The sequence below is a fragment of the Telmatherina bonti genome (assembly GCF_933228915.1).
Source record: "Telmatherina bonti genome assembly, chromosome: 4".
Lineage (NCBI taxonomy): Eukaryota > Metazoa > Chordata > Actinopteri > Atheriniformes > Telmatherinidae > Telmatherina > Telmatherina bonti.
Window position 1 is genome coordinate 26,461,692 of NC_136622.1, and position 12,701 is coordinate 26,474,392.

Sequence of the window (12,701 nt, forward strand, 5' to 3'; positions counted from 1 at the left end):
TCTTTCTTTCTTTTTTAAAAAAAGCAAGAATGTCCCCCACTTCTGCCGGTCTTAAATTATAAGTGTTGAGATCCTTTCTAAGATTCACCTTGAACGTTACTTGCTGTAATTGTGGTTTCAGGACATGTTAAATGTTGGTTTTGGTTATTATAAACGTGTTTCCATTTGGCAAAATTGGGCCAGCTAATCTGTGGAGCGTTGTTCGTCTTCTTTCCCCTGGTATTCTCTAACTAATGGCTGTAGCCTCCCTTTCCGTGGGAGCTGAATTACCGTTGGGGGCTTCACTGTTCAACAAGCTGCGCCGCTCGCTCCTGGCTGCGCAACGATGGGCGCAGTTTGCTTGAGCCTTCTACTCTGTCTTGCTTCTTCAGCTCAGCTTGTTGAATCTCCTCCGTGGTGACAGGAATGGATTCGTTTTAACAAACTTCTCAACCTTTCTGCTTGAATTGTTTGCGGATTGCGGGCTTTATTCTTACTAAAAGTTGACCATGGTTCGTCCCGGTGCGTACGCGAATCCGAGCTTTATATGGAGACTGTTTTGGCTCATGAGCACCGTGGTAGATTTCACACTGCCCCAGGAGACGTATGCACCCCATTCAATACGGACTCAGGGACACCTGACACTCGGTGGACTCTTCCCGGTTCACTCAAGAGGCATCGACGGCACGCCGTGCGGAGATCTGAAAAAGGAGAACGGCATCCAGCGGCTTGAGGCCATGATGTACGCTTTGGATCAAATTAACCAAGACGAGCAACTCTTGCCGAACATCACCTTAGGCGCGCGGGTGCTGGACACTTGTTCGAGGGATACATATGCTCTGGAGCAATCACTGACTTTCGTGCAAGCCCTGATCACGAAGGACACCTCCGACGTGAGGTGCACTAATGGGGAGCCACCGGTATTTGTCAAGCCTGAAAAAGTGGTGGGAGTCATCGGAGCCTCGGCGAGTTCTGTATCGATCATGGTTGCCAACATCCTACGCCTCTTTCAGGCAAGTCTTTCAGAGTGTGCTTTTGTGTTTCTCTCACTATTTTTTTTTCCGTGCAACATGAACAGTTTTCTGATAATCCTGCGCTTTAGGGGGACAGAGGAAGTGCTGCTCCTACTCTTTCCTTTCCACAGAGAAGCGGAGGAAGAGAAAAGTGAACAAACTGCTTCTCCAAGCACTCTTCTTTGTGAACAACAATTTTTTTTAGCTGTTTTTAGTTGATGGCCTCAGATTTGATATTTATCACGAATGTTTCTCCCTTTGACATGTGTCCACTTTTAGACAGAGGCAGGGACAGCAGGTGAGGTGGATTTGGGGGGTTCTCCGATCCACTACACTGTGTGGCTGCGACAGCTGAGTGTGCTGTTGCATGTCCCCGGTGGTGCTGAAAGAACAGCTCCCGTCTGTTCCAGTCTCACTCCGGAGTCTGGATGAGTGGGCACTGACAGCCTGACACAATCACACCCAAACTCAACAACCCCCTCCTGAGAATAACAGGCCTATTTCATGTGATTGTACATGGTTATGGAAGCCTCTTGTATGTTGAAAGTGCTGGCGGGTTTTAGAAATTGTGAACCTGAAAACCTCGACTTATGGTTAAATGGGCTTGTTTTTTTTTTTTTTTTTATCTACAGGGGGTCTCTCTACAAAACGACCTTGTTTCAAACCTCTTTGCAGTCTAATTGAACTGGATGGCTGCAAGTCAATAGAATGAATTTGAACTACTTATTTGAAGACTGGCTTTGCTTGGGTTCATGGGACCATATCTCTTCCTGCTGCCTGAGACTCAGCTGATGTTGGCCTACTGCTGGCGCTGCAGTAGAATGTGAAGTAGCAGCAGGGCACCAAATACAGCAGATTAATTATTTAAAACACATCTCCATAGCAAAAAGCTAATTACTCAAAATGGATGTTTTTGTTTTTTTTCCCCAAATGGGCAGAATTCTGCTCATTTTTCTGGTGTGGGGGGACAGCAGTGTTGAGGCTGAGTATGACTATCAGAGCTGCAGCATTTGTGCTAATGATTTGTGGTTGCAGAATGCAATTCAAAGTCTTATTGTGTGGTGTTTTGTCCCAGTTCCATTAGACAAACCAAGGGCCTGGCTTATAAGTATCTGTTAAACAGCGACTAAGATCTTTAACAATCTTTTAGTCCACTCCATTTGCTTCCTTTTCCCACACACACATGCACTTTTACACACACAACAACACTTTTATTTATTTATTTATTTATTAACTGTTTTACCGTAATCCTCCGGGGTTTTGTGGCTTCATTTGCCAGACAGTTAGACTGATGGTCCCCACCACAACTTTTAGCTTTGGTTCTCTCATTGAAGGCTTAGTTAACATTTAATTTTTTTTTATAATTCCAACTTTGTGAAATCCCCCCAGTCATGCTTTGAAGCATCTCCCTGCACTCATTATATTGTTGCTGATTTCAAGAGCTCTAAGACTATTTTTGTTTTGTGCAAGCTGTGTGCAACAATAACGTGGGTGCATTTGTGAATTTTAGAGGATTTGAGGGAGGAAAGCTCAGTCCCTAATTCTCTTCGCTCTTTCCTCCTCTCACCAGTTGGACCTGCACGTCTGCAAGTGTCAAACTGTCAGAGTGTAGGTGTAGCTCATGCGCGATGTGGTGCTGAAGCTCAGGCGTTGTAATCAAGCTTGAGGAATCTGTAGAGTGACAGCAGTTGTCATGGAGCGTCATCCATCACTCTGCATTTCCTCTCATTTCCCCAAAGTGTTGCTGGAAAGCTAGATTGAATCACCACGCTCAAATCTGCACACCTGAGAGAAGAAAAATTCAGGCTTCCTTTGAACCTTAGCATATTTGTTCCCAGCGGTGCCAGCGGTGATGACATTATTGATGATAAGGATCCAAAATGAAATGTGGAGCCACATGATACTGCATAATCAATCCAGAATCAAGAGATCCCAGTCCACTTATCCTCATTAGTCTTTGAAAATTTGATTGGTGTAGCAGAAAATGCAAATATCTAACATCGTTGTCAGCTGCAGTCCTGCAGTCCGTAAGCTATAAAATCCTCTCAAACAAAAGCATCAAAAGCTTAAGAGGATGCCCGCTTGGATATGTTTGAAAAAGAAAATCAAACCTAACCTGCATCAACAAAAAGCTCTGGCCAAAGTATTTAATTACTTGTCTTAGTCAATTTGATTTTTTTTAATCACTGAATGTGCATTATAATTGAGGGACTCGATAGACTTTGGATCTAAGTCATTAGAAGCCTGAGGACAGCGGCTTCTCCCTGAGATGCCCTCCTAGCCTAATTCTAGTATTGTTCTCAGCGAATATCAATAGGTCATTTGGTGTCTCACTCCTGTGATAAATGAATCATCAGGGAAGCTAAATAATGATTGCACATTTTATTGCCTGATTCCAAATATCATGCCTGTCTATTCATGACATGAGTGGCTGCTGAACTGTTAATGCTGGGAAATTGACATGAGGGATAGATTTTTCTGAGGACCCAAGAGGGTTGATCAATACTGTTGCCATGGTGAGGCCGATTTGCTGCTAAGATGTTTTTATTTCGGTGCCTTTCATGCTGTGTTGGAAATGAGAAGCAACAATACCACACAATGAACAAAATCAATCAGCCAAACTTTTGAATTGGTATCGGGATCTATGATGTTTTGCACCTTCTGAGAAATCATCCAGACCTTCTGTGCTCTTGTGCACAAAGAAAAGAAGTACAACAGAGCAAAGAAAGGAAAAAAAACAGACAACATGGCCTTCTTGTAAGTTGTGGCCTCTTGAATGAATCAAGGAATTGATTTTTATCCAAATGACATTTAGATCGGGGAGTGCTGTCTAAATTTTCTGTCACATCTTTTCTCCCGATGGCGGAGGCAAAACTTTGTATTGAATGCAGGTGAACTGAGTCTTGTCCTCCTGTCTGGGGAAGGTGCCCCCTCAGAAGAGCTGTCTAAGTGAAGCATTGATGTCCTCCGCTCTCATAGCCCTGTCAGGCTCCAGCCAGCTCTCTTTTTTCACAGAATCGTCACTGTGACTGATTTGAAAGAGATGGAATGGTGTGATCTCTTCAGCTGACAGAGGAAGAGATGGGCACCAAAGGAATATAAAGACCCTCTGTGTCTCTCTGTGTGTGTTATACATTGCTACCTTTGGCCGCGACACTAAATAGCAGAGGTTAAATATGTCTGGTTGTGTAAATGCTGTTGCCAAAGTCAATTAGTCTCATCCTCAGTATAGTCTATTCAGTCATAGGGTAAAAAAAAGACAGTTGATATGTCAAGTAGCATAAGAGTAGATACACACACATCTATACACATTCATGTATTCAAAGATTGCCTTATTACTGGTGTTAGGGGAATGAAAACACCACTGACTTGTGGATGGTTAATGAACCACTCCAGTGATTTTGGCTCTTGCCTTTTGTTCTCTGTCACTCACTAATTGGCTGCTTTTCACAATGACACAGAGACCTTAGCTTTATAATAACTTTCTAGGTAGGAAAGGAAATTAGTTCCTATGTGGAACTATATATATATGTGTATATATATATATATATATATATATATATATATATATATATATATATATATATATATATATATATATATATATATATATATATATACATACATACCATGTATACTCTTAAATACAAGAACAAATTGGTTCTATTATCTTGTAACTGTGCTCATGTGACTGCGGAATAAAGGAAGAAAGTGTGATGGTGAACCTTTCTTACAACATAAGCTGTGAAATACCAGAACAAACAGAGATATGTTGGATATTTCAAAATGTTCCCATGTGAAAATTCAGTGGTATTAACCCCATGGATAGAAATTAAAAACGTGCTTGGATATGGATGACTTTAATAACCTGTCAAATCTGCCCAGTCTTATCAAGCAGGTCTTTAGAGTTGTGCGTTATTAACATAAGAAAGAACCTCTGTGCAGAGCTGTGCTGTAAACTAACATCCATTTTCATTTGCAATTTTGGCTTTTATAGTTTAGTAGATGGTCAAGATGAAACAATTACATTCTGTTTTATGATAACGTTCTTGTTTTGTGTTACAAATCCAGCAGAGGAAGGAAAGCCTGTTGGGAACGGTTACCAGCTGTTTATGTTATAAACTGCTATAAATAAAAAATCTTTGTTTATAAAAATATTTTTTTTAATTTGTATATAAAAAAAGATATGAAATTGTAAATGAGCATTTTTTAAAAAACTGTTTTAAAATGCTTTCCCCGCTGCTTCTAGCAGGAAAACATATACAAATGCTGACAAAATTGTGGAGCTTGTGGACTCTGGATGACGTCCTCTTTAGTCCAGTCACTCTCTCCAATGGGACATTGTCTCCTGCTGTTTTTTACTTCAACCTTTTAAACATATGTTGACTTTTGGCCAGAGCAATCCAGGTTTTGGCAAGGTTAAGTTTACTCATGTTGGAGCGAAACGTGTGTTGTAGAGGAAGTAATATGGTGCAAACACAAGCTGCAGCCACACGTCACAAAGACTAAGAATAGCAGTCTTCACCTTGTTTTCTTTGTCACTTTTCTCTGAGGTCACATTTTCTGTTCCCCCACTCTTGCAGTCATGGCCAGCCACACAGCATGAACCTCCTTAAATTGCTTGTTTTCTTCAAGCACGCACTTATACAAGCAGGGATACACAATCAATACTTACTTAAGGACAGGTCAATCCCACCTGCACTTTCAAATTGGCTGGATATTGGTGAGTATTGCTATTTCCCGGGCCAAAGTTCAAACACATTGAACTCTGGAAGAAGTTAGCAAAGCAAGATCGATTAATGTCTGGAAGCAAATGTATCTCAGCTTTGTTAGTGAGATGTTGGTGAGTGAATGATGATGCAGGTGAGGGCGTTCACCTGAAATGAGCTGTTTGGACAGCTGATGAGGCACACCTAAGCATGGATTTTATGTTTGAATTAGAGTTTCTCTGATACGGTGTCATATCAGATGAGGTTCAATCCTGATCAAACCTGGTGTTTATGTATGATTGTGAGAATATTGTGACAGCGGGTTGTTTTTATACACTACTCAAGATAATAAAGGATACACTTAAATGCCACATCTTAGATTGGATGAATGAAATAGTCTAGCTGAAGATCCTGATTCAGTGCGTGGTGGAATGTGTTGAGAAGAATATAACATAAAAATGATCAATGAAAATCAAAATTATGGAGGCCTTTATTAATAATCATGTTGAAAATAAAAATACAAAAATCAGATTACAGGCTAACTCAACTTATCTGGAATAAAACCTCAAGACACTTCAAAATGAGGTTTAGTAGTGTATGGCGTTCACATACCCGTATGCACTCCCTACAACATCACACACTTGATGAGACGACAGAAGGATCTCCTCCCAGGCCTGGATCAGGGCATCAGTCAACCCTTGGTCAGTCGGTGGTGCAAAGTGGTGGTTGTGGATGTCTGGTTCCATCCACCTGGTTGTATTTGTGCATCAAAAGGAATCCAGGTCTCACTGCAGCATGCGGTCTAACAATAGGTGTGAGGATCTCATCTTGGTACCAAATAGCAGCCAGAGTACATCTGGACAGCTCATGGAGGTCTTAGTGCCATACCTGCTCAGACGTTTACTCACCTGCTGCCAAACCAATCATGCAGGAGGATGTTGTAGGCAGCAGAACATTCTCCACTTTCGCCAGACTCTCTCACATCAGTTACATAGCAGGAACTGAGCGACTCTGAGCTCATCTTTTAAGAGCACATGGTGATTCTGCCAATCCTGGTGTTCTCAAGAAATACCAGTTGGGCTGCAGGTCCCAGTAGTGGACATTGGAACCTCATACCATCGTCATGGAGTCTGTTTCTGAAGTCTGGACATAAACATGCACATTGGTGCCCTGCTAGAGGTCATTTTATGGGTTCTGGCAGTGTTCTTCCTCACACAAAGGACCAGATAGTCCTGTGGCTGGGTTTTTGTCTTCCTGCAACCCCTTCCACACCTTTTGGCATACTGGCCCGTCTCCTGGGATTTCCTCCCATGCACTCAACAATGTGCTGCGAGACACAGGAAACCCTCTCGCCAAAGCGTGGATTGATGTGCCATTCTGGATGAACTACACAAACTAAACAACTTCTGTGGGTATATATATATATATATATATATATATATATATATATATATATATATATATATATATATATATATATATATATATATATATATATATATATATCTTCTACACGAATGCATTTCTCAAATAAAACACAACTAGTACATTTATATTCCATACTTATCCAGTTGTTTTTTAACGTATAGTAGTTTCTTTGTTGTGCTGTGATTCCATATATTGTGAACAAGTAGTTATTATTGTTTTTACATCAGTTTGTGGAAAATTTGTAAAGCTCCTTTTCAGCTGCTTGATCCTCCCAGTGAGTTTATTACCCTTATTTTATTTCACAGCATTTGAAAGGGGAAGAGGACACCTGCTTAAAAGCTTAGCCCCTCTCACAATGAGGTCATGCCAACAGAAGCTATAACTTTTTGTCGGAATGACAGTAAAATGTGACAAGAATAGCAGTCTTAGACTTTGTTGGGAGTTTTGTGCAGTGTATCTGCAGAGCAGAAGGAGTTATGGAAGGAAAAAAACCCCATTATGTCTGATCCTCTTACGGGGATGAGCGGAGAGGCATGAGGAGGTCTCTGCTGGGGCCTGGTCAGACTCTCACTCATTCTTCTGAAATGAAAACTTTTTTTTTGCTGATGGTTCTGCAGAAAACTATCCATTGTGGGGAGAAAAGCATTACAAGGGTCCATTGTCATTTAGGCCATGACATTATGGTCCGCGCAACATTCAGTAGCATGATTTAGAAACTATCAGTTGTTTACGTCTTCATGTGAGTGCAGAATATCTGTAAAAAATCAGTAAAAATTAAGACTTTTAGATACAATCCATTTTTAACAAGGCACTTATCTCACAGTTCCTCACATACTCATTTAAATTTGTTGAAGATTGCTTTCAGTGCTGACTGAAAAGATTCCTGCAGCTTGGAGAGGTTGCATTGTGCTATGCTTTCTCTTCTGTGCTTTGTTCTGTTATTTTATTGCTCTGTGAATACTTTCCTCATCAAACTGAATTCACATGGCACCTTAGAAATGATACTGCACTTAGGACTAATACTGTAGATTTACTTGTCAGGAAGTGTTCCCCTTCAAGACATGGAAAAAAAATTAAAGAAAAAAAAAACATTAGGAAACAAGGGAAATAGCTTCTCAGATTTAAGTGTGAAAACCTTTAATTAAAAAAAATCAAGGGGGGAAGTCAGACATTCAGGAGGTAAAGTAGTGGATAAAAAGTCACCATAAGATTTTTCCACATGCATGTCTATATTTTGCTGGAAAGCGTGATTGGTCTTTTCAACAATGAAATATAACTTGAAAAGATGGCGCTTCTGTGGAATAAGCAACATCCCCTTCCAACACTAGTGACAACACGATCTCCATGCCAACAAGACTGAACAGATATGCAGCTATGTTACTTCATGTGTTTGTCAGTATCTTCCATCAAAGACCAACAAAAGTTGTGACGAGTATAAATAATTATTTTCTCAACTTCAAGTTATCACACTTTGGAGAAACAACACTCAAGTGAAAATTAAATGGCTTGTAGGAAAGTCTCCTCAAGTCAAAAGAGTAAATGGCTATTACGATTTAATTTTCTTTGTTTATTTTTTTTAATCATGCAATTTGTGAGGGTCTGATTGTTGTCTTGGATATTTCTCATGAAGCCAGGATATGAGGAACATATTATTTATTCCAACAAATTGAATTAATACATTTTATATCAACAGAGCTTGTGGCTAAACATGAAACCCAGTGACTGAAGCTAATTACCATCACCTTCATATGCTAACACAGTTTTTCTATCTTACCATCTTCACATTTCTGAAAAACAACAACAATAAAACAATAATAATAAAAATAAAAATAAAAAACCCAACATAACAAGAGACACATTTCCTGTACCTGAGGGTTTTGAATTAAACGCAAACATCAGGGCAAAGTTAACATACACACATTGTGTAGTTGGCATCAAAGCCAGATTAGAGCTGAGGATAAAGGCGACATCCTCGGTCCTGTATGTTTTGTAAAACAGAAAAGAAAGGAAGCACTGCTTAAAGGTAAACATTTGACCACCTTTTCATATCACAATCACTGATAACTGATCACTAAAGTAATGGCATGCTAACCCTACAGGGATGAATGCTTGAACCCATCCCCAGGCCTTTCTACCCAGTGTAATTTTTTTAACCCTTTATGGGACACTTCATTTTCTTTCATTTTCAGCATGAAACAATTTTTTTTTTGTTAATGTAACAATAGAATGTAAGTCTTGATACATACTAAAAGGACAATTTTAGGTAAAAAATTCAAACTTCAGTGTATGTCATTGAGTGCCCTATAAAGGGTTAAACATTTCACCAAAAATCTCTCCCAAAAAGAAATATCACAGGATGTGAAAGACATTACGATTCCGCCTCCTGGGACTAAAAAAGTCCACACAAAAAATTTCAAGGTTGTCTAGACCATGGCAGCATCTCTCCATTACAGCTACATTTCTTCAGAGAGGCTGACGCAGTAATACACTTAAAATTTTATATTATATTCACTGTACAACATGTTTTAGGCTCTAAAGGAAAAGAAAGTGCACTGCTCACATGGTTGTCTTCCTGCCCCTGGAGGTTGATGGCACGAGGCTCTGCTTCGACTGCAGGCCATGTGAGGGCTCTAATGTGGGCATGCAGCTGAAGTGCAGCAAGAAATAAGACAGAGACATGACACATGGCAACAAGAGCTGCAAGAGAGGGTAGAGAATACACAAAGGTCCTTCTGCTTGCTCGTGTTTATTATATATTGTCTCACATCCCTCTGATGATATTGAGCTGTGTAAATATAGCAACTCCTGGTGCTCACGATTGCAAGGACTCTACTAGATTTTTTCAAATAAGATATAATAATAAAGAATACATTTAAAATGTTTGGATTACATTTTTTTTACATTTTTTTGTGTATAAGATATTAATTACATGACTATATCATTACAACAGCTACCATTGCAAATTTATTTGTAGTTAAATAAGCATGTTTTTTCACTGGTTCTGGTGGAAAAGAAGCAGATCTTTTCAATATTTTATTGGATTATAATTGATGAGAAGAAAATATTCTTAATTAAATATTTGTTCACTTTGAAATGTTACAAAATCAAATTAAGGATTGCTCAAAATTACATTCATGCAGCACTGGTATTGTGAAAAGCAGCATGTCAATAATTTCTTTCATTAACTCTGCTCGTCTCAAAACTTAGAAAATCAAATTAAATTAAAAAAAAAAAAAAAAGAAATCTAATAAATAAATGTTACCAAAATATAAATGCCAAAAAATAGCTACACCTCCTGTTTTTATGTGTCTTTGTCCCTGTGTGTAAGTGTCTATCTTTTCAGCTCAGAGGTGTTGAGGTCCAATGTGCGCCATCTCACATAATACATAATAAAAGGCCACTGGGACTCGTGCCTTGTCCTTCAGATGTGTTATTGCAGCAGGGCTTTGGGGTAAATCAGAACCTTTTCAAACAAGATGCAGTAATATATAACCATTATATCAGGCAGCACATGGACCTTTGCAGGGAGACTAAATGATTTGAGTGCTACATAGGCCTCGAGTAGTTTAGCTAAAATACCTGTTGATTTTGCATTTGAAAATAAAAAAAAGCAGAACTTTCGTTTATTTAGCTTCTATTTCATTTTGCGTATATTTCCCTTGAGATCATGTTTAGAGAGTGTTTTTTTTCTTTCTTTTTCCCCCCTCTTGGTCTCATCGTTGCTGATTATGCAGCAGTGTGAATGTATTTGTGTGCTGCTTGAAAAGTATACCGGGCCTCAGCAGCCGGAACATACATAAAAAATCAGTTGACAGGATTACTGTGCTCAGATGCAAATCCCGTGGGATTTCAAGTGCTCTCTAAAATGCCTGCATGTGAGTGTTACATTGATTTAAGGGAAGGCCTTGGTTACCATTGACATTTTTCAAATTAGAGGAGCTCTGTTCCTTCGAATAAAGTTGCATAAAGTACCACTGACAACTGTCCAGGAGCTATTGATGACTGAATAAATTGTTTTTTAACTGCCTTTTCAGTACCAAAGGACTTGTGTGTGAGGCCAAGAGGATCAATAGCAGGTTGCTTATCAACGGATTATGCAAGGAGCTGTCATGTAGTGTCAACCAAACATTTCAATGAAATTTTATGTCAACCTGCAAATTATTTTTTATAGCCAAAATCATCCTAACAATTAACATGGAGATTATGATTGCATAATTTTTTTAAGTTTAGCTTTAGCTGTTGCTCAGAGCTTCTTTGTTAAAGCCTATATTTTATATTAAGGTTTTTGTTATAAGTGCTTTCATAGAGGTTGGAAGCTTTTCCATGATTTGCATTAAGAAGATTGCCCTCTTATTTGTTAAATTTTAGGGTTAAATCGTGAATGAGGTTTGGCGAGTAGTAGTAACAGTTGAAGATCATATTATCCTCCAGAAAATGAAAGTACTCATTTGAACTCATCTCGTAAAATGTGTTTCATGTCACGCTCAACTTTCTATTAGCTTTAGTCACTGTATGAACTGAAAATACTATTCTAATTTTCTTTCTTTTTCATTTTTAAATGATGGCGCCCCCCTGTAGATTGTTGCTTTTGTGTGTTTTAAAGGACACTTATCCATGATCTGTCTTGCTGATTAATTTGGAGGTTTTGTTGGGGAAGTCAACACATGATCAATAAATTCATGGGTGTATTTGTATTAGTTTGAATGAATCACTCTCTGGGGGCACTGGAGACAGATATGTGGCTCTGCACAAGGTTAACCACTAGATTTATTTTTGGTTAAGGTTTCTGTGAGGACTAGATGAAGGCCAGGGTTTCTGTCGGTATTTGACAGATAATAAACAAAAGTTTCTGTAATCTTAGATGTGAGCTTAGAGATGTGATTATGGCTGAGGTTTGGGTATGTCTCAGAGGAACTCACATAAATCAATGTGATGTCTTTCTAAATGGGAAAAAAACACATATGTGTGTCTGTGTTTGTATGTTTCAGGATGGTGCAGATTCCTTGCTTTCGGTGCGCGAGCAGTTTTCCACTTTGTGTGCACAACTTGAAGCACTACACATCATTTTATTTGAAGAGTTAGTCCGCTGTGAGGTTGTGATATAAAATGATTTCTAATAAACAAATCTGAAAGAATAAATGAAAAAGCAAACAGAAGGCACTTACAAACACTCTCTGTCGGTCATAAATATGTGCGGCTAAGTTTACCACTGAGGCGTAGCTTTTTTTTTTTTTTCTTCCATTCAGTCTATAATGTTTACATTTTGACTGAAATATATGCCATTCACACAACACTTGCTTTCTTTATGTCTGCGCTCACAGATTAATCTTTAGCAAGTCAAACTTAGGGAAATTTCTGATTTGTGAACCATCCACATTTTAAAACGGGAATTTTAAATTAACATTTCAAGATGCAAAAACAAATTCCTTATATAAGTTTTCTTTTTTAGTTTAATTTACATCTATACTCTGAGGAAAGTAGATCAACATATTATATGTCCTGTATATTGCTTTTCCGATAATTAATGAGCAAACATATTTTAGAGTCTTGTTTTCATATCATTGAAATGCTG

The 12,701-nt window shown here is 38.8% G+C and overlaps 1 protein-coding gene across 1 annotated transcript in view; it reads left to right on the plus strand.

The window, feature by feature from the left end:
* Positions 1-488: 488 nt before the first annotated feature.
* LOC306754509 (metabotropic glutamate receptor 7-like) overlaps positions 489-12,701 on the plus strand; it is a gene marked incomplete at both ends in the record, with an annotated part of 61,468 nt that continues 49,255 nt past the window's right edge. Inside the window, one exon of the mRNA XM_079238528.1 lies at positions 489-992. Within this exon, the coding sequence (XP_079094654.1) occupies positions 489-992 (504 nt within the window). The remainder of the gene's footprint in view (positions 993-12,701) is intronic.